This window comes from Toxorhynchites rutilus, chromosome 2 (assembly GCF_029784135.1).
Source record: "Toxorhynchites rutilus septentrionalis strain SRP chromosome 2, ASM2978413v1, whole genome shotgun sequence".
NCBI classification, from domain to species: domain Eukaryota; kingdom Metazoa; phylum Arthropoda; class Insecta; order Diptera; family Culicidae; genus Toxorhynchites; species Toxorhynchites rutilus.
Genome location: NC_073745.1, coordinates 243,430,153 through 243,451,465, shown reverse-complemented (window position 1 = coordinate 243,451,465; position 21,313 = coordinate 243,430,153). Strand labels below are relative to the sequence as shown.

Sequence of the window (21,313 nt, the reverse complement as noted above, 5' to 3'; positions counted from 1 at the left end):
GTAGTTGTTGATCTGGCTGTGGGTCTTCCGGCTCAGGGGGTTGTTGTACTGTGGCCTCCACTGGTGCTGATTCGCGTGCCCCACTCGCGAATGAATTGCTCAGCCGTACTGAACTTCGTCTCGACACATCGCTTGCTCTGTTGTTCCTGGAGCTTATTTCTCTCTGCACCTGCTGCTTGATCTCGTCGATTTGCGTTTGGGAGAGCATATTGTTGCGTACAATCGCTCTACGCCTCGCGTTCATCGCGTTTTGGTCAAGCCTCCCGACGAACTCTGGATACGCTTCCTCGAACATTGTTAGTATTCGAGGGCGACCGCTCATGTCCGTCTCCAAAGCAGTGCAGATGTAATAGGCGCGGATCACGAATTCATTCATTTCGTGTGTCCACATGATCCGGCGCCTAGTGGTACCCACAAGTGTGGACGACTGTCGTCTGGCAGTCGCAACACGTCTCGTAGGCGCAGCGTTTCTTGGGTGATGTCGATGGCTGCTGTTTCCGTGTGGCGGTAGCTCTTCGGGTTGAACCCGGCTGGTGGCCCGCTCTTGCACATCGCCCTCCAGCCGCTGGCCGCTCGCTCTTACGCCCGTTCCAGGACCAGCTCCAGTTCGGGGACCCTCCTCGGGTGATCGCATTCTAATTATTCTTCGTGATCGTAGCTCCATTTTATTGGGTGTATCTCCTTTGCCCGGGAGACAGCGGGTTGGCAAGGCCTCCATGACCCGGGAGGCCTTCCCCGGGAGAGATATAGCGCTCTGACTCGCTCGCACCCCCTCACTTAGCCACTTTCGACACCCGTTCTCGGAGCCAAGACCAGGTGTGTGTTTCCAGTTCACGCCCGATCTAAAAATGTCGTCATATGATCTTCGTGGAGGCGTGAGATAGGAACATTTGAGACCAACAGGCAGGCTCCTACCCTATGTTGATCCCCATTTGAGAACCATTTTTTTTTTTAGGCAGACTTATCTCACTTCTTAACTAGGCGAACCTAGCCAGAATTTTCACCTGCCCCCGGGCTTCTGAATGCCAAAGGGGGACTAGGCTCTGCGGAATGCACGTATCTGCATGCTCGTGCTGTTTTAGTCCTGACCGAGGAATTGTCGGACAATCGCGCAGGTGCTAAGGATGACCGACTTTTGGATGCCGGCCAATTCCTTCTCGATGTTCAACACCTTTAGCGCTTCCAGAAGTGTCTTCGGGATAATTCCAGTTCCAGAGAGAACGACTGGAACAATTCTTGGGACCTCCCTTAGCCCCCACAGTTCCTTGAGCTCCACGGCCAATGGTCGGTACTTGCAGATTTTGCGACCGTGGGTCTCCTCCAGATTCTGGTTCAGTGGAATAGCGACATCGATGATGGTGACTTTGCGGTCGCTCTTGTCGTAAACCATTATATCTGGGCGGTTGTGGTGGATCGAGAGGTCGGTCAGAACAGTGCGATCCCAGTACAGCTTGAAACGGTCATTTTCCAGGACAGGTGCAGGCAGGTACCGGTAGTTTGGTACGTTGTCTTCCAGTAGAGCACATTGGAGCGCCAGTTGTCGATGAACAATACGGGCCACGTTGTTGTGGCGCTCGGTGTAGGCTGCGTTGGCCAAAACGGGACAGCCTCCCATAATGTGCTCTATGTTTTCACCTGGTTGATGGCACATCCGGCAAATGTCATCAACGTCTTGATGCCAGACGTACCGCCTGCAGTTTCTCGTCGGCATTATCCTGTCCTGGATGGCTATCATGTCGGCTTCTACTACTGAAGAGAGTTCACCACGCGTTAGCCACAGATTAGATGCGGCCTTGTCGACGTGTGGCCGGTCCAGTTGATGGGGGTGGGCACCATGCACTGCCTTCTGCTTCCAAGCTGCAATCTTCTCCTCCACTGTCTGCAGATTGCAGTTGAGTTGGTACTCCGCTTGCGCCAAGTGCAGAGCGCGGCGCAGACAGCCCGGTATAGCGCGTTTTGGTTGGCGCGTTCTGCGAAGTACTCGCGCAGTTGTCGTACCTGGGCAACACACAGTGCAGAAATGTCGACGATTCCAAGTCCCCCTTCTTTGCGTGGTAGTGAAACTCTCTCCAGTGCCGATTGAGGATGGTGCATTCCGGCCTCTTTGAATGCTTTCCTCATCCTCCTCTCAAGGTCCTCTAGGTCAGTTTTGCTCCATTTGACTACACCAAAACTGAAGGTCAGCAGGGGAACCGCGAATGTGTTGATCGCGCGTACCTTGTTCCCCGCGTTGAGGAAAGTCCTCAGGACACAGTTCACTCGACTCAAGAACTTGTCTCGCAGCTCCGTCTTGATGTCGGAGTGGCGAATCCCGGTGAGCTGTCGGAATCCAAGATATTTATAGGACTCGCCACGAACCATGTCTCTTATAAACTCGCCGTCATAGACCTCGTAGCCTCCGGATTCGGTAAGTTGTCCTTTCAGCAGGTGGACACAGCGACACTTGTCGAGGCCGAACTCCATACAGATGTCCCTGCTTATGTCTTCGACAACCCGGATAGCTACACCTAGACGCTGACGTGAATCAGCGTAGACCTTGAGATCGTCCATGTAAAAGGTATGGGTCACTTCTTCGTGGGCGCCGTCGCCATACCTTATTTTATAGCCATGACCGTTTCTATTGAGCGTCCTACTGAGGGGGTTCAGTGCCAGACAAAACCAAAGCGGGCTGAAAGAGTCGCCTTGGAATATCCCCCTCTTTATCTGCAGCGTTCTAGACTGCAACACATTTTCCCCATCACTAAGGTGCAGAGACGTGCTCCACTGCCTCATCGCATGCTGCAGGAACCTAACGACGACGGGATCAATTTTGTAGAGCTCCAATACCCGGACGAGAAACGAGTGAGGTATGGAGTCATAAGCCTTCCTGTAATCGGTATAGGCCATGCTTAGGTTCCGCTGATTATAAACCGCCTGGCCGACTATGGTTGCGTCGATGATGGCCTGGTCTTTGCAGCCATGCGTATTTTTTCTGCATCCTTTCTGCTCTTCTGCGATGATATGGTGTTGTTCGCAGTGGGCAGAAACTTTGGCGGTTATGATGCTGCTTAATATCTTGTACAGACTCGATAGGCACGTTATCGGCCTGTACTTTGATGGGTTCAATGTGTTGCTGTCTTTCGGGAGGAGGAATGTGACGCCACGGGTGGCGAATTCAGGGAGGTTGTGTGGGTCACGTAGCACCTTGTTGAAGCACTCAGCTATCTTTTGATGTGCGACGGTCAGCTTCTTGTGCCAGAAGTTCTGAACACCATCGGGGCCCGGTGCTGCCCAGTTCCTCAGGTACCGCGAGGCTTCGCGGACATCGTTCTCTTCGACGATGATAGCTGGCATCTCTCCAATTTCACCACAACTCTCCTCCTCCCGTCTTAACCACATTTGCCCGTCGCGATGTTGTACTGGGTGTGGTATCGTGCGATGGGCCCACTGTACTATGATTAGATACTATTTACATTGGACCGTGCTAGAAGAATGAGCCATGGTTTTGACAGTGGGTTATATAATGTCAATGTATAGAACTAACGAGGCAGAATAAAGAATGGCGTATGAGTGACTAGTTCGATTTCAGATTTATGCGCGTTATTAGAGTCACAATCCGAAAACCATCGACATCACATTGGCGACGAGGATAAAACATGTAAGTAAAAGCTACTTTAAAAGAAATATTGTGTGAAGTACGAAAATGAGTGCTATTTTTGGTCAAGTGAAGATCACATTATTCATAAGCTGGTCAGGGCTATGCCCCCTCAAGAGAAAATTTTCAGATGAAAAAGATGGCCGCCAAGATTACATATAGGCCTTGTGAGTTCTCGTATACATATAAAGAAAAAAAAAAAAACAAAGTTTATGGACACAAGTGAAACGTTGTGGGGATAATGGATTAATCTATCGTGTGAAGGGAGAGGAGAAAATATAACGGGAACACTAGAGTTGGCGGGCTCGTCATGCTATAAATAGTACAGGTATCAGCGGGTTCGCTTATGTTTGAGACGGCAGGATTGCCAGAATACTGGAGAAGAGGTGGGATCACTGCATACAGCTGGCAGGATTGCCAATAAATTTGAGAAATCATTTTTGCTGCACGATGAAGGGCAGGATTGCCCAGTTGCTTTACATGATGGCAGGATTGCCTAGAGATTTGCGCAAAGCGGGATCGCTATCGGTTGATTTGACAGGGTTGCCTTAGGATTGGGAATAGGCTGTATATCAAAGTTGATAGGTTTGCGGGTTCGCTATATTTATAGAAATATTTTGTCAAGTATCGAATAAATGAGTTGAGTTGGTAAACATATCAACTGACTGAATTGAATTGAGTTATGATTCAATTCTACAGGAGACCCTGACTTAACATTTACAAAATTAAATGTGAGAAAAAGCTTTCATCTCGATTGGAAGAATTATTTTGGAACACAAAAAAAAAAAAAAAATCTTTTTATGGCAAGCTTATGAATAATGGGCCTTTTTTTTTTTGAAGGGTATTGAAGTGTTAAAAAAAAAAAAGAAAGATTATTGATTTTTCTTCTTTATTTTTCATACATGATAATACAGGACTAGTAGCGATGCAAGAATCAAACCGTTCCTCACTTCGATGGAATCTTCCCAGTTGCCAGTAGCATGGGCAAAATGGAAAAGAGATCTTGAAGCGTATTTTGAAGCTGAAGGAATAGTTTCACAATACGACAGACGTTCGAAGTTGCTTTATCTAGGTGGCTCTGATCTTCGTGATATTTTTGATAATCTACCAGATGCTGGAAATGTACCACACGTTCTCAAGAACCCTCCGTATTATGATAAGGCTATCGCAAAACTGGATAGTCATTTCGAACCATTTCGCAGACGAACCTATGAACGTCATTTGTTCCGCCAAATTGCACAGAAATCCTCAGAACGTTTCGGTGATTTCGTTTTGCGTCTAAGGACCCAAGTAAAACGATGTGAGTACGAAAAGCCGGACGAAATGATCCTAGATCAAATCGTTGAGAAATGCTTGTCCGAAAAGTTGAAGCAGAAAATGTTAAAACGGGATATGTCGTTGGAGGAAATCGAATCTGTGGGAACGTTGCTAGAAGAGAGTATTCACCGGTTGAAAGATTTTGAAGGAACCAAACCTGAATCAACTGTAAACAAAGTGATTAAGTGGCAACCGAGATGGCAACCTAAGCCAATAGAGAGATACTCCTCTGGGTCCGAAGATCGTTTCGTTCGTCAGCAATCTACTAAGTCTTTCGGAACTATTAGCGGAACTACTCATTATGGAAAACTGAGAAGAGAGCCAGGGCGCGGTTCAGAAGCAGTCTGTTTCTCATGTGGTAAGCGAGGACATGTAAAAGGCTCTGAGATATGCCCAGCCAAGCGAGCGACTTGTTTGAAATGTGGTGGCGTTGGACATTTTGCTAGACAATGTCTAAAACGAGTTAATAATGAAGAGCGAGGTACTGGTCCCCCGAAGAGAATCCGAATGGTAAAGCAAGATGGAGATAGAGACCAAGATGAAGGATACGTTTTCTATGCTATGGGAGAAAATATTTTCCTGTTCAAAATCGGTGGTGTAGACGTCCCGATGATTGTCGATTCTGGGGCTGCCGCCAATATTATCAGTGAAAACGCCTGGACTCAGATGAAAAACTTCGCCGTTCAGGTTTGGAATATGTCTAAGGTAGTAGACAAGGTATTCACTGGATATGCATCATGTCAGCCTATGGAAATGATTGGTAGTTTCTACGCTACGGTGGAAGCCGGGAATAGGAAAGTGGAAGCTAAATTCTACGTAGCTAAGAACGGACAACAATGCTTGTTGGGGGACAAAACGGCAAAGGAATTAGGTGTTTTGAAAGTTGGGTTTCATGTTGCATCGATTGCAGAGTGTTCCGAAACGGAATTTCCCAAATTCAAGGGACTGACAGTTGGAATTCCCATAGACAAAACCGTGCAACCAGTTCAACAAGGATATCGTCGAGTTCCTTACGCGCTTGAGGATAAAGTAGTAGAAAAGTTGGATACCTTGTTGAAACAAGGGATCATCGAGCAGGTTCACGGCCCATCGCAATGGGTCTCTCCACTAGTTCCTGTTATGAAAGATTCTGGAGATGTTCGATTGTGTATCGACATGCGGCGTGCCAATGCAGCTGTGCTGCGTGAAAAACATCCACTTCCAATGGTAGATGAGCTACTTGGTTCTGTCAGCGGGGCAAAGATGTTTTCGAAAATTGATATTAAAGACGCATATCACCAGTTGGAAATCTCTGAGAAATCGCGCCCGATCACGACCTTCATTACAAAAACTGGACTTTACAGGTAGATTCACATTTTAGAGAAATTTTTTATTTCTACTTTGTCAAACTGAGAGCAAAATTAATCTCCAAAACTTCATATTTTTCTTAGTTTGCAAAAATAAAGAATGATTTGGTTGACAAAGTCGATTTATTATTTCATCTTATTTATTGATCACTAACTGATTAAATTGAACTCTAGGTTTAAAAGACTTATGTTTGGCATAAGTTGTGCCCCGGAAATCTTCCAGAAAACAATGGAATCCATGTTAGCTGGATTAGACGGGGTTATTGTTTACCTGGACGATATTGTGGTGTATGGAGAAACGAAAATAGAGCATGATGTTCGACTTCTAGCCCTGCAACAGCGTCTGGTGGAATATGGGGTACTATTGAATGAAAAAAAGTGTGTATATGGGGTTGAAAAGCTTGAATTTTTGGGTCATATTCTAAGTTCAAGTGGAATTAGACCCACCGAGGATCGTTTGGCAGCTATTTGCAGTTTTAGAGAACCTAAAAACATCTCGGAGCTGAGAAGCTACTTGGGACTTATCACCTATGTAGGACGATTTATTCCAAACCTTGCAGCTAAAACCGAACCACTCAGACAGTTGTTGCGCTCGGATACATCGTTCCAATGGAAAGAGGAACAGACAACCGCTTTTGAAGCAGTGAAAAAGGCAGTAATTAATATTAAACATCTTGGGTTTTTCAACAAACGAGATAAGACTAAGCTTATAGCCGATGCTAGTCCGGAGGGACTAGGAGCTGTACTTTTGCAGGAAGGTGCAGGAATTTCGAGAGTTGTAGCATTTGCCAGCAAGTCTTTGACGGAGTTAGAAAGGAAATATTCTCAGACGGAGCGAGAAGCTTTGGCGTTAGTTTGGGCGGTAGAGAAGTTTAGTTTGTACTTACTGGGTCAACGGTTTCAGCTCATCACCGACTGCAAAGCATTAAAATTTTTGTTTAACCCTCGCTCTCGCCCCTGTCCTAGAATCGAAAGATGGGTGCTACGGTTACAATCGTATGATTATGAAATAATCCATGAACCAGGTATCAGTAATATTGCAGATGCTTTGTCCCGCCTTTCGATATCACAAGCTGTGCATTTTGACGAGCCATCAGAAATCTACATACACCAACTTGCTGAATTCGCCGCGGCAAATGCTGTGAGTTTGACTGATGTTGCTGAAGCAACGGTTGAAGATACTGTACTACAGGAGCTGCTGAAAGCTCTGGAATCAGGCGTTTGGACCGATCTAGTCAAACCGTTTAAGCAATTCAAATCGGAATTATATTCATCAGGAAACGTTGTGCTGAGGGGAGATAGATTAATAATTCCCGAAAAATTACAGCAGCAAGTAATGGATTGTGCACATGAAGGGCATCCGGGAATGTGTTTGATGAAAAGACGGTTGAGGCAGAAAGTTTGGTGGCCCAAAATGGATATTCAAGTGGAGAAGTATGTACGAAGTTGTCAATCGTGTACACTTGTGTCGTCCTTGTCTCCTCCAGAACCGATGTTAAGAACGAAAATGCCTGACCGTGCATGGGCAAATATAGCGACAGACTTTCTTGGTCCGCTCCCCAGTGGACACCATCTTTTGGTTCTCATTGATTACTTTAGCAGGTTTACTGAAGTAATTATAATGACCCAGACTACAGCTGGCCTCACCATTAAAGCCCTATACGAGACCTTTAGTCGGTTTGGGATTCCAGAAACTCTAAGAACAGATCATGGCCCCCAGTTTGTTAGTGAGTCCTTCAATGCATTCTGTAAAGAATACGGCATCAGACATCAAAAAACAACCCCCTACTGGCCCCAGGCAAATGGGGAAGTCGAGCGGATGAACAGCTCCATTCTCAAACGCTTGCGGATAAGTCAGGAATCAAATCAAACCGATTGGAAATGGGATTTGAGAAGCTTCCTTCTGATGTATAATTCAACACCGCATTCCACAACAGGGGTAGCTCCGTCAGTTTTAATGTTTGGTCGAATTCTTAAAGACAAGCTGCCGACTGTGAATCAAGCGTGGAATGATAAAAATGAGGAGACCAAAGATAGAGATTGGACGAAAAAAGTGCAAGGAGCAGAATCATGTAACGAGCGAAGAAAGGCCGAAGAATGCACGTTGAAAGAGGGAGATATTGTTATCGCCAAGAGAATGACTAAGGAGAATAAACTTACAAGTAACTTCAGCCCAGAACAGTATATTATAATCAGACGAAACGGAGCCGAAGCTGAATTACGCTCAAAAATATCTGGGAAAACCTATTTTCGGAACGAATCTCACCTTAAGCTGTTTTGCGGAAACACGACCGAATTCACTGAAGAGGCAGCAACCACGCGAGAGGATTCCAATGAAGCTGTTATTCCGATCACTCCTACAACGATGCCTGAACAGGATGAATTAAGGAAAAGTGCCCGTGATAGACGCATTCAGAAGCCGCCAACATATCTACGAGATTATATTAAAAGAGTGAAATCAACCGATAAGTAAGGGGGGGAATGTGGTATCGTGCGATGGGCCCACTGTACTATGATTAGATACTATTTACATTGGACCGTGCTAGAAGAATGAGCCATGGTTTTGACAGTGGGTTATATAATGTCAATGTATAGAACTAACGAGGCAGAATAAAGAATGGCGTATGAGTGACTAGTTCGATTTCAGATTTATGCGCGTTATTAGAGTCACAATCCGAAAACCATCGACATCACACTGGGGTCTCCCAAATACCAGCCCAGAAGTTCGTCACATCGCTAATATCTGGCAAACCTTCGCGGTAGTCGGGCTTCTCGTCGCTAATGTGGTCGTAGAACGCTTTTTCGTTATCTCTGAACATCCGATTTTGTTCCTGGCGCTTTGCAGAGTCAGAGTAACGTTTCAGCCGTTTAGTTAGGACGCTCAATTGCTGTACCAGTGTGTCGAGTTTTTCCGTCAGCTGGTGAGCTCCCAGCTGGCGAAGTTCAGTAGGCCGCACGATCACAGCAACTTGGCGACATAATTTCGCCGATCTGCTGCCTCTTTTGTACGCCATCAGTCTTCCAATTGCGGCGCGCTTGTTTAGGATCCGTTGTTCCAATCTCCTTCGCCATGGAGGCTCACGCCTTTCACGGAGATGTTGGAGCAGTCCGCCTCTTGGCCTAATACGGTATCCTAAACTTTTGGCGGTCGCCACAGCAGCACAGTAAACTTTCAGTTGCAGCTCCTCCATGTTCTCAGCATCAACCAAGTGCAGCGGAAGAACGTGCTCGTTCATGAGCTTTACTGCACTTGTCAGCCTGCGGGAATGCTGCAACTTCGGGATCCTGGGGCGCGACAATGGGTCTGTGTCGCGGAACTGTGAGATCGCCTCGTCGTAGTGGAAGACCAGATCGCGTAGTAGTTGTTGATCTGGCTGTGGGTCTTCCGGCTCAGGGGGTTGTAGTACTGTGGCCTCCACTGGTGCTGATTCGCGTGCCCCACTCGCGAATGAATTGCTCAGCCGTACTGAACTTCGTCTCGACACATCGCTTGCTCTGTTGTTCCTGGAGCTTATTTCTCTCTGCACCTGCTGCTTGATCTCGTCGATTTGCGTTTGGGAGAGCATGTTGTTGCGTACTATCGCTCTACGCCTCGCGTTCATCGCGTTCTGATCAAGCCTCCCGACGAACTCTGGATACGCTTCCTCGAACATTGTTAGTATTCGAGGGCGACCGCTCATGTCCGTCTCCAAAGCAGTGCAGATGTAATAGGCGCGGATCACGAATTCATTCATTTCGTGTGTCCACATGATCCGGCGCCTAGTGGTACCCACAAGTGTGGACGACTGTCGTCTGGCAGTCGCAACACGTCTCGTAGGCGCAGCGTTTCTTGGGTGATGTCGATGGCTGCTGTTTCCGTGTGGCGGTAGCTCTTCGGGTTGAACCCGGCTGGTGGCCCGCTCTTGCACATCGCCCTCCAGCCGCTGGCCGCTCGCTCTTACGCCCGTTCCAGGACCAGCTCCAGTTCGGGGACCCTCCTCGGGTGATCGCATTCTAATTACTCTTCGTGAACGTAGCTCCATTTTCTGGGTGTATCTCCTTTGCCCGGGAGACAGCGGGTTGGCAAGGCCTCCATGACCCGGGAGGCCTTCCCCGGGAGAGATATAGCGCTCTGACTCGCTCGCACCCCCTCACTTAGCCACTTTCGACACCCGTTCTCGGAGCCAAGACCAGGTGTGTGTTTCCAGTTCACGCCCGATCTAAAAATGTCGTCATATGATCTTCGTGGAGGCGTGAGATAGGAACATTTGAGACCAACAGGCAGGCTCCTACCCTATGTTGATCCCCATTTGAGAACCAATTGTGTTTTTTTTTTTTTCTTGGCAGACTTATCTCACTTCTTAACTAGGCGAACCTAGCCAGAATTTTCACCTGCCCCCGGGCTTCTGAATGCCAAAGGGGGACTAGGCTCTGCGGAATGCACGTATCTGCATGCTCGTGCTGTTTTAGTCCTGACCGAGGAATTGTCGGACAATCGCGCAGGTGCTAAGGATGACCGACTTTTGGATGCCGGCCAATTCCTTCTCGATGTTCAACACCTTTAGCGCTTCCAGAAGTGTCTTCGGGATAATTCCAGTTCCAGAGAGAACGACTGGAACAATTCTTGGGACCTCCCTTAGCCCCCACAGTTCCTTGAGCTCCACGGCCAATGGTCGGTACTTGCAGATTTTGCGACCGTGGGTCTCCTCCAGATTCTGGTTCAGTGGAATAGCGACATCGATGATGGTGACTTTGCGGTCGCTCTTGTCGTAAACCATTATATCTGGGCGGTTGTGGTGGATCGAGAGGTCGGTCAGAACAGTGCGATCCCAGTACAGCTTGAAACGGTCATTTTCCAGGACAGGTGCAGGCAGGTACCGGTAGTTTGGTACGTTGTCTTCCAGTAGAGCACATTGGAGCGCCAGTTGTCGATGAACAATACGGGCCACGTTGTTGTGGCGCTCGGTGTAGGCTGCGTTGGCCAAAACGGGACAGCCTCCCATAATGTGCTCTATGTTTTCACCTGGTTGATGGCACATCCGGCAAATGTCATCAACGTCTTGATGCCAGACGTACCGCCTGCAGTTTCTCGTCGGCATTATCCTGTCCTGGATGGCTATCATGTCGGCTTCTACTACTGAAGAGAGTTCACCACGCGTTAGCCACAGATTAGATGCGGCCTTGTCGACGTGTGGCCGGTCCAGTTGATGGGGGTGGGCACCATGCACTGCCTTCTGCTTCCAAGCTGCAATCTTCTCCTCCACTGTCTGCAGATTGCAGTTGAGTTGGTACTCCGCTTGCGCCAAGTGCAGAGCGCGGCGCAGACAGCCCGGTATAGCGCGTTTTGGTTGGCGCGTTCTGCGAAGTACTCGCGCAGTTGTCGTACCTGGGCAACACACAGTGCAGAAATGTCGACGATTCCAAGTCCCCCTTCTTTGCGTGGTAGTGAAACTCTCTCCAGTGCCGATTGAGGATGGTGCATTCCGGCCTCTTTGAATGCTTTCCTCATCCTCCTCTCAAGGTCCTCTAGGTCAGTTTTGCTCCATTTGACTACACCAAAACTGAAGGTCAGCAGGGGAACCGCGAATGTGTTGATCGCGCGTACCTTGTTCCCCGCGTTGAGGAAAGTCCTCAGGACACAGTTCACTCGACTCAAGAACTTGTCTCGCAGCTCCGTCTTGATGTCGGAGTGGCGAATCCCGGTGAGCTGTCGGAATCCAAGATATTTATAGGATTCGCCACGAACCATGTCTCTTATAAACTCGCCGTCATAGACCTCGTAGCCTCCGGATTCGGTAAGTTGTCCTTTCAGCAGGTGGACACAGCGACACTTGTCGAGGCCGAACTCCATACAGATGTCCCTGCTTATGTCTTCGACAACCCGGATAGCTACACCTAGACGCTGACGTGAATCAGCGTAGACCTTGAGATCGTCCATGTAAAAGGTATGGGTCATTTCTTCGTGGGCGCCGTCGCCATACCTTATTTTATAGCCATGACCGTTTCTATTGAGCGTCCTACTGAGGGGGTTCAGTGCCAGACAAAACCAAAGCGGGCTGAAAGAGTCGCCTTGGAATATCCCCCTCTTTATCTGCAGCGTTCTAGACTGCAACACATTTTCCCCATCACTGAGGTGCAGAGACGTACTCCACTGCCTCATCGCATGCTGCAGGAACCTAACGACGACGGGATCAATTTTGTAGAGCTCCAATACCCGGACGAGAAACGAGTGAGGTATGGAGTCATAAGCCTTCCTGTAATCGATATAGGCCATGCTTAGGTTCCGCTGATTATAAACCGCCTGGCCGACTATGGTTGCGTCGATGATGGCCTGGTCTTTGCAGCCATGCGTATTTTTTCTGCATCCTTTCTGCTCTTCTGCGATGATATGGTGTTGTTCGCAGTGGGCAGAAACTTTGGCGGTTATGATGCTGCTTAATATCTTGTACAGACTCGATAGGCACGTTATCGGCCTGTACTTTGATGGGTTCAATGTGTTGCTGTCTTTCGGGAGGAGGAATGTGACGCCACGGGTGGCGAATTCAGGGAGGTTGTGTGGGTCACGTAGCACCTTGTTGAAGCACTCAGCTATCTTTTGATGTGCGACGGTCAGCTTCTTGTGCCAGAAGTTCTGAACACCATCGGGGCCCGGTGCTGCCCAGTTCCTCAGGTACCGCGAGGCTTCGCGGACATCGTTCTCTTCGACGATGATAGCTGGCATCTCTCCAATTTCACCACAACTCTCCTCCTCCCGTCTTAACCACATTTGCCCGTCGCGATGTTGTACTGGGGTCTCCCAAATACCAGCCCAGAAGTTCGTCACATCGCTAATATCTGGCAAACCTTCGCGGTAGTCGGGCTTCTCGTCGCTAATGTGGTCGTAGAACGCTTTCTCGTTATCTCTGAACATCCGATTTTGTTCCTGGCGCTTTGCAGAGTCAGAGTAACGTTTCAGCCGTTTAGTTAGGACGCTCAATTGCTGTACCAGTGTGTCGAGTTTTTCCGTCAGCTGGTGAGCTCCCAGCTGGCGAAGTTCAGTAGGCCGCACGATCACAGCAACTTGGCGACATAATTTCGCCGATCTGCTGCCTCTTTTGTACGCCATCAGTCTTCCAATTGCGGCGCGCTTGTTTAGGATCCGTTGCTCCAATCTCCTTCGCCATGGAGGCTCACGCCTTTCACGGAGATGTTGGAGCAGTCCGCCTCTTGGCCTAATACGGTATCCTAAACTTTTGGCGGTCGCCACAGCAGCACAGTAAACTTTCAGTTGCAGCTCCTCCATGTTCTCAGCATCAACCAAGTGCAGCGGAAGAACGTGCTCGTTCATGAGCTTTACTGCACTTGTCAGCCTGCGGGAATGCTGCAACTTCGGGATCCTGGGGCGCGACAATGGGTCTGTGTCGCGGAACTGTGAGATCGCCTCGTCGTAGTGGAAGACCAGATCGCGTAGTAGTTGTTGATCTGGCTGTGGGTCTTCCGGCTCAGGGGGTTGTAGTACTGTGGCCTCCACTGGTGCTGATTCGCGTGCCCCACTCGCGAATGAATTGCTCAGCCGTACTGAACTTCGTCTCGACACATCGCTTGCTCTGTTGTTCCTGGAGCTTATTTCTCTCTGCACCTGCTGCTTGATCTCGTCGATTTGCGTTTGGGAGAGCATATTGTTGCGTACAATCGCTCTACGCCTCGCGTTCATCGCGTTTTGGTCAAGCCTCCCGACGAACTCTGGATACGCTTCCTCGAACATTGTTAGTATTCGAGGGCGACCGCTCATGTCCGTCTCCAAAGCAGTGCAGATGTAATAGGCGCGGATCACGAATTCATTCATTTCGTGTGTCCACATGATCCGGCGCCTAGTGGTACCCACAAGTGTGGACGACTGTCGTCTGGCAGTCGCAACACGTCTCGTAGGCGCAGCGTTTCTTGGGTGATGTCGATGGCTGCTGTTTCCGTGTGGCGGTAGCTCTTCGGGTTGAACCCGGCTGGTGGCCCGCTCTTGCACATCGCCCTCCAGCCGCTGGCCGCTCGCTCTTACGCCCGTTCCAGGACCAGCTCCAGTTCGGGGACCCTCCTCGGGTGATCGCATTCTAATTACTCTTCGTGAACGTAGCTCCATTTTCTGGGTGTATCTCCTTTGCCCGGGAGACAGCGGGTTGGCAAGGCCTCCATGACCCGGGAGGCCTTCCCCGGGAGAGATATAGCGCTCTGACTCGCTCGCACCCCCTCACTTAGCCACTTTCGACACCCGTTCTCGGAGCCAAGACCAGGTGTGTGTTTCCAGTTCACGCCCGATCTAAAAATGTCGTCATATGATCTTCGTGGAGGCGTGAGATAGGAACATTTGAGACCAACAGGCAGGCTCCTACCCTATGTTGATCCCCATTTGAGAACCAATTGTGTTTTTTTTTTTTTTTTTTTGGCAGACTTATCTCACTTCTTAACTAGGCGAACCTAGCCAGAATTTTCACCTGCCCCCGGGCTTCTGAATGCCAAAGGGGGACTAGGCTCTGCGGAATGCACGTATCTGCATGCTCGTGCTGTTTTAGTCCTGACCGAGGAATTGTCGGACAATCGCGCAGGTGCTAAGGATGACCGACTTTTGGATGCCGGCCAATTCCTTCTCGATGTTCAACACCTTTAGCGCTTCCAGAAGTGTCTTCGGGATAATTCCAGTTCCAGAGAGAACGACTGGAACAATTCTTGGGACCTCCCTTAGCCCCCACAGTTCCTTGAGCTCCACGGCCAATGGTCGGTACTTGCAGATTTTGCGACCGTGGGTCTCCTCCAGATTCTGGTTCAGTGGAATAGCGACATCGATGATGGTGACTTTGCGATCGCTCTTGTCGTAAACCATTATATCTGGCCGGTTGTGGTGGATCGAGAGGTCGGTCAGAACAGTGCGATCCCAGTACAGCAGTACAGCTTTTTTTTTTTTTTTTTTTTTTTTTATAATTTGTTTGCCAGGATATGATGAGTATGTGAATTTGGCAGTTGTTCTGAGCTTATTGATAGTTGGGGACTTTCCTGATTATTCAATTTTCACCAATTCTCAAATTGTTTCCAGATAGAAAGTACAGTAATTTACAATTAGTTCGACATTTAGCTAATTGAACGGACATGTAATGCGACATTTTTGTAAACATAGAGTTCGGGGTCCAAATTATGGTTAAAACACAGGTTAAAATCGCCTCCAGTGCGACACTGAGTATTTCGGCACGTCGCATAAAATGTAATTTACTGAACAACATGTCACAAGCTGGATGGGAAGAAATTTTCCAACTGTGAAAGCTGTGGCGAGTGGCAAACGTAAAAGCTAAACAGGAAGGTTTAACCGAACAAGATGGGGATATCGAGTGATTAAACAGTAAACTAATCCATTTTTCAGGTAGATAGGTAGGTATTCACGTAGGAGAAGAAAATAAAACAATATATTTGAAATATATATTTAACAAAAGCTGTCCCATTTGTATAGTCCTACGTCACTCCGGTTATGTCCCCGACATTACCCACCCGTTTTTTTTTGGTGGAATGTTCAATTTTCGCTATAGTTGTTGCAGATCAGCTATGTGTGCAGATGTTAATATAGTGTGCGTTCAAGCTCACGATCTTACCTGGTTTCAAGTAAATTTGTGAAGCCGAGTGAAACGGGAATGAATAGCACACGTTCGGAGGTTGGATTCTGACAGCGGGAGCATAACAGTTACTATTTGCTACTATTTTATACGGTTTAAAATTTACCTTAATTGTCGAGCGATTTCGGGCGCGAAGCGGTCCATCTACGGGACAGTGTCCGACGGTAAGACGCGGGAAAATTTTAGTATCGTTCGACGTTGCAGCCCTTTTTTCCTAGTGTACCCGCCGTAGAAGCATTAAAAAGCCTACGCCGACACTTGGAACGAAGTCGTGCGCCACATCATCTCAACGAGACACGCTACCTAGGCAAAATGCTGGACATATTGAGTTCTCGCCACAATTTGATCACATTTAATTATGAAAAGGAAGTGAATGGAAAATTGCCTTTCCTGGTGTTTCGGCTCACTAAAGAAAACACATTAAAATTTACTAATAACACTTTATTTACACTACAACAAAAACAACAGAAAACACTACTCCCTATCTAAACACTAAACCTAAAAGTTCCAGAAAAAAGGGGAAAATTATTGGGATTTCAAACTAGCTATTCATTGGTACTTATCTCATTATTTCCTGTGAACAAAAAGCAATTTAATTGGTTTGCAAAATGATGATGGTCGCACCTCTTTCTCCTGCAAAGGTTTGAGCGGAACGAGTTATCTTATTGATAATAATTATATTACGGTATTTATATTTTTGACGTAGGATTACGACTGAAATGTGTTCCTTAACAGAGACATAAAAACCAAGCTGCCTGGGGAAATCGACATTGCAAATACATGAAAGTAGGGGGAACTTTTGTTCCTACTGAAATGTGTTCAGAGACATCAACACCGAGAGACGTCAAAACCAAGCTGCCTCGGGGGAATCGGCATTGCAAATAAATAAAATTAGGGGGAGCTTTTGTTCCTACCGAAATGCATTCCCTAACAAAACCAAGGTGCCCGGAGGAAATCGGCATTGCAAATATCTGCAAGACGGGGTATTTTTATACTGCAGGTAAGGTAAGTGATTCGATTAATTCTAGCAAATAAAATTTAATTTTGGATGTTTAATGTTGGTTGCTTCGTGAAATTTCATATCAATGACCGATCGTGTATTGTGAAAAATTTAGCACGAGTGTAAGTGTAAAATTGTATATGGTAGCAGTTGTGTTAAAAATGACTTGATATATGAAATGATTCATTTGAATTTTCATAAATAAAAACCAAGGTGTGTTCCCGCTCGAGAACGGGTCGTTTGGTTTAAGCTGTTTGTTTCGCTGTGTTCATTTTCACCCAAAGAAAGTTTCTACGGTGAGAAAAATTGGAAAAGTGAAGAAATATTAGACAAAGTGATTTCCCATATGCCCTACATATAGTATTAGTTGTTGTTAGTCCAATTAAAATTCTCATTGGGTTGAATGAACACTCAGAAAGTAAAATTTATAAATGAAAATTACCATTTCATTTCAAATATGTTTTCTCTATATTAAAGTAATATGTTTTTACTTATGAGAAAAAATGAAAATTGTGTTTGCTATTGGTAATTATCTTATATTACATTGGTGAGTTTTTTTTAATGCATCCATACATAACATAGGAGACATCTCGTCTAGTATCACAGAGGGCGGTTTTCATCATATCTCGTACCACTTCGGTATCTTCTATCTGATACGCACCATCCAACGACTGTTTACCATCCTTCTGTCATCATCACTTGGTAAACACTGGTGGAATGAATAAACAATACCCAACAACCAAACAAAACGGTCCTTTACAGAGCCACCAAATCCTTATCAAAGAGTTTAACGATGTGATTCTTCAAATATATCCAAAATCAACAGATAGCCTAACGGAATCCTACGTCAACTATGCTGTCGTGTCCTGGGCACAACCCTCCTGTGACTTTTTTTATGAATTCAATTATTTATTGTATTTTTACAAAATGACCACTACAAGATGGCGCCATATATAAATATTTTCAAAATCCTATCAATATGGGTATCAAATGAAAGGGCTTGATTAGTAGAATACAATTATTGATGAAAAATGTAAATACAAGATGGCCGCTACAAAATGGTGGATTACATATTTTCTCAAACCCCATCAATATGGGTATCAAATGGAAGGGCTTGATTAGTATTCCACCATTTTGTAGCGGCCGACATCTTGGATATACATTTTTCATCAATAATTGTACTCTTCTAATCAAGCCCTTTCATTTGATACCCATATTGATAAGGTTTAGAAAAAAAATGTATATGGCCCCATTTTGTGCTGGCGGCCATTTTGGATTTGAATTTTTCATAAATAACTGTGTTCTACTAGTCAAGCCCTTTCGTTTGATGGGGTTTAGAGAAAATATTAAATCCGCCATTTTGGATTTTCAAGATAATGAAATACACAGTTTTATAGTGACTGCAGAGATAAAGGTGTGTTCCAAAATTCAGATCAATCGGTCAACAGGAAGGGGGTTAAATTTCTATTAATGTGGGACAGCGCTACAGACAAAGTTATAAAGTTACCCACGTACATACAAACGGGTCATATAATCGACCCCGTGCTGTATACCGAAGAGTTGTGCGGTTTCCTGGGTCGAAAATCTTTGCTCCACACTCCATACTCCATACTAAGTCTTCTAATATACCCTTATGCAACTCCTTCAATGAGAAATTTAATCGTCAACTTTTGACCGTCCGGATTTAAAAGCATTTTCTGAATGTGCTTTTTATTCCGGACATGGGTTTGTGAAATTCACATTGATTTTGATTTTTTACATTTTTTTGTTGACAGCTAGGTACTATGGTTGACACTAAACTAAATTGACACAATAGTAACTATCACATTAATTCAACATGCAAAAAATGTCATGGTTTAGGCATGATATTGAATGTAATGAAAAAGTGTCCGGATTAAAAAGCGTTCGGATTCAGAAGCATCACTGTAATCCAGTGGATTGAGGTCTGGGCTACTGGGCGGCCAACCATTTGTGGATATGAAGTCTGGTAGATTTGCTTCTAGCCACGGTTTTGAATCCTTTCTAGAAGTTTTAATAAATGGCTCACATATGGTCGGCGTTAGGTCAGAGGGGACCAAGTCGCAAAATTGAAAATTTGGAGTTATTGATTACAGTAGGTTAAGCATTTCGTAAGCTTCATCCCACATTTATAAGATTTGGAAAATCACGCGTGCAGCAGGAATAACGTATCGAAATTGTTTTGAATACTCAACGAAAACTCCTTATAGCACCAAACTTCAGGCTCATTCTTCTTGAAATCATAAAAATGTCACATCGTCCGATCTGACTTAACACCGACCATATCGCGAGCGAGCGATTATTCGTGTTAGGCTAAACTCATGGTAATAAACACCATCTATTTGTATTTCATTTCTATGTTTCTATGAAAACACTCTGTACAAGACATCAGAGATGACTTGAACTGGGCAAACGAAACATTGAAATAATTTTAAAATGTGAATCTGAAATTAAAAATTAATCTCAATATTTCAATTCATAATTTCATTTTACCCGGATGAAACTAGTTTAAATGTGTTCAAATGCAATCAAAAATCGGTTCAAAATCGGACGCGTAAATTGAATCATATAATTCATTCAAATATTATCACTCTCTAAAAGTTGATTTATACAGCTCATTATAGGTATTGCTATGCAATTAACTGTTTGTTTCAGTAACACAAATTGAACCTGATTATTTTAGTTGCAAAATAATAAAATCCAAAATGGCTGAAGTTTGTACACGTGTTTTCATTAATTCTTTCATTGCTCCCTCATTTCTTCCAATCGGGATTGTCGTTAAAGCTTCCGTCATGCCGAGGTTCTCTCGTTTTCCACCAGAGAACCTGTTGAGAGCTTTCGGGTGTGCAGCTTTTATCGTTGTCAATAGATGTCGCACAAGAAAAGCTTTAAGCGTTTTCAGAAACTGGAAGCACTAAAGGTAGCTTTTGTTTCTATAGTTTTACTTTCGAATGCTAGAGGGCACAGAATAGTATAAGAGATGTTTAGGAAAAAGTTGCTTTGATTTGTGAATGCAGGGATTCGCCTCTAATTAGACATTTAGCTAATTGGACAGACTTGTAATGCGACACGAATAATTAAACATTTTTGCCTCTAATTGAACATTTTGTAAAAATCCTTTGTGCATTATTTTGTAACAAGATAAATTTTTAGAGTGTTTTCAATCACGTTACATGTATTTCTCTGATGTATTTAGCACACTTTTCTAATGATTATTTGTTAGATTTTCAATGATTTTCCTGTTTAACCTTGTTTTGACGTGGGACTACGTCTAACCGGAATATATGGGGCGTAAAATGAAAACATAAACACTGAACATGCAGGAAAAAATGCAAGATTTCGAATGCTTATAACTCGAACATTTTCTACTGAATCGGAAAGATGTTTGCATCAATTGATAGGGAATATTTCTACGCATCTATCGCAATTAGTAAAGTGTTATTTTCCATTAGGTAAATAATTGAATAACTGTAAAATGTTAAGCGTTATCTAAACGCCCTTACTGCCTCGTTTTGATTGGCCCGCTTTACGGTTTCCCCAACACAGACTTCAAAACCAAGCAGCCTTGGGGAAATCGGAATTGCAAATACTTGAAAGTAGGGGGAGCTTTTGTTCCCACCGAAATGTGTTTCCCTATCACAGACTTCAAATCCAAGGAGTTTGGGAAAATTTGCATTGCGAATTCATGCATTCGGGGGTATTTTTGTTCCGACTGAAATGTGTTTCCCTAACACAGACTTCAAATCCATGAAGCGAGGGGAAATTGGCATTGCAAATACATGCAAGTCGAGGGCATTTTTGTTCCGACTAAAATATGTTTCCTCAACACAGGCTTCAAAACCAAGGTGTCTAGGAAAATTGGGATGGCAAATTCATGCAGGTCGGGAGTATTTTTGTTCCGACTGAAATCTGATTACCTATAAAGACTTCTGAACCAAGGTGTCTGGGGAAATCGGCATTGAAAATACATGCAAACTGCGAGTACTTTTGTACTCGCTTACCTTTGTACAGACTAGAATGCGTTTCCCTAACATGGTCTTCTAAACTTAGGTACCTGGTAAGATCGTGTAGACACTAGAGACATTGCATTTATTCAAATTTTTTCTCACAACGCGAATATATTGAATTCAATTGAATTCGGAAATTGTTTTATTCAATCAAAAATTTAATCAATACAAACAAATGATTACTAAGCCTAGGTAGTCCCACGTCAACCTTGCGGTAATATCATAGATATAACCCACCCATTTTTTTAGATTGTATTGTTTTTGTTGATATGTCCAATTACTGGTCACAATCGACTCTATTGCGATACTAAGTGGTGCCTCGGTATGTCCAATTAGAGGCGAATCATTGTATTTCGTTAAACTTTAGTAGCTTGTAACAAATA

The 21,313-nt window shown here is 45.3% G+C and overlaps 1 protein-coding gene across 1 annotated transcript; it reads left to right on the top strand.

The window, feature by feature from the left end:
- Positions 1-4,588: 4,588 nt before the first annotated feature.
- LOC129766760 (uncharacterized) lies at positions 4,589-6,298 on the top strand. Its single transcript, XM_055767357.1, has one exon. It carries the CDS (start codon positions 4,589-4,591, stop codon positions 6,296-6,298), a length of 1,710 nt encoding a protein of 569 aa, XP_055623332.1.
- Positions 6,299-21,313: the final 15,015 nt, after the last annotated feature.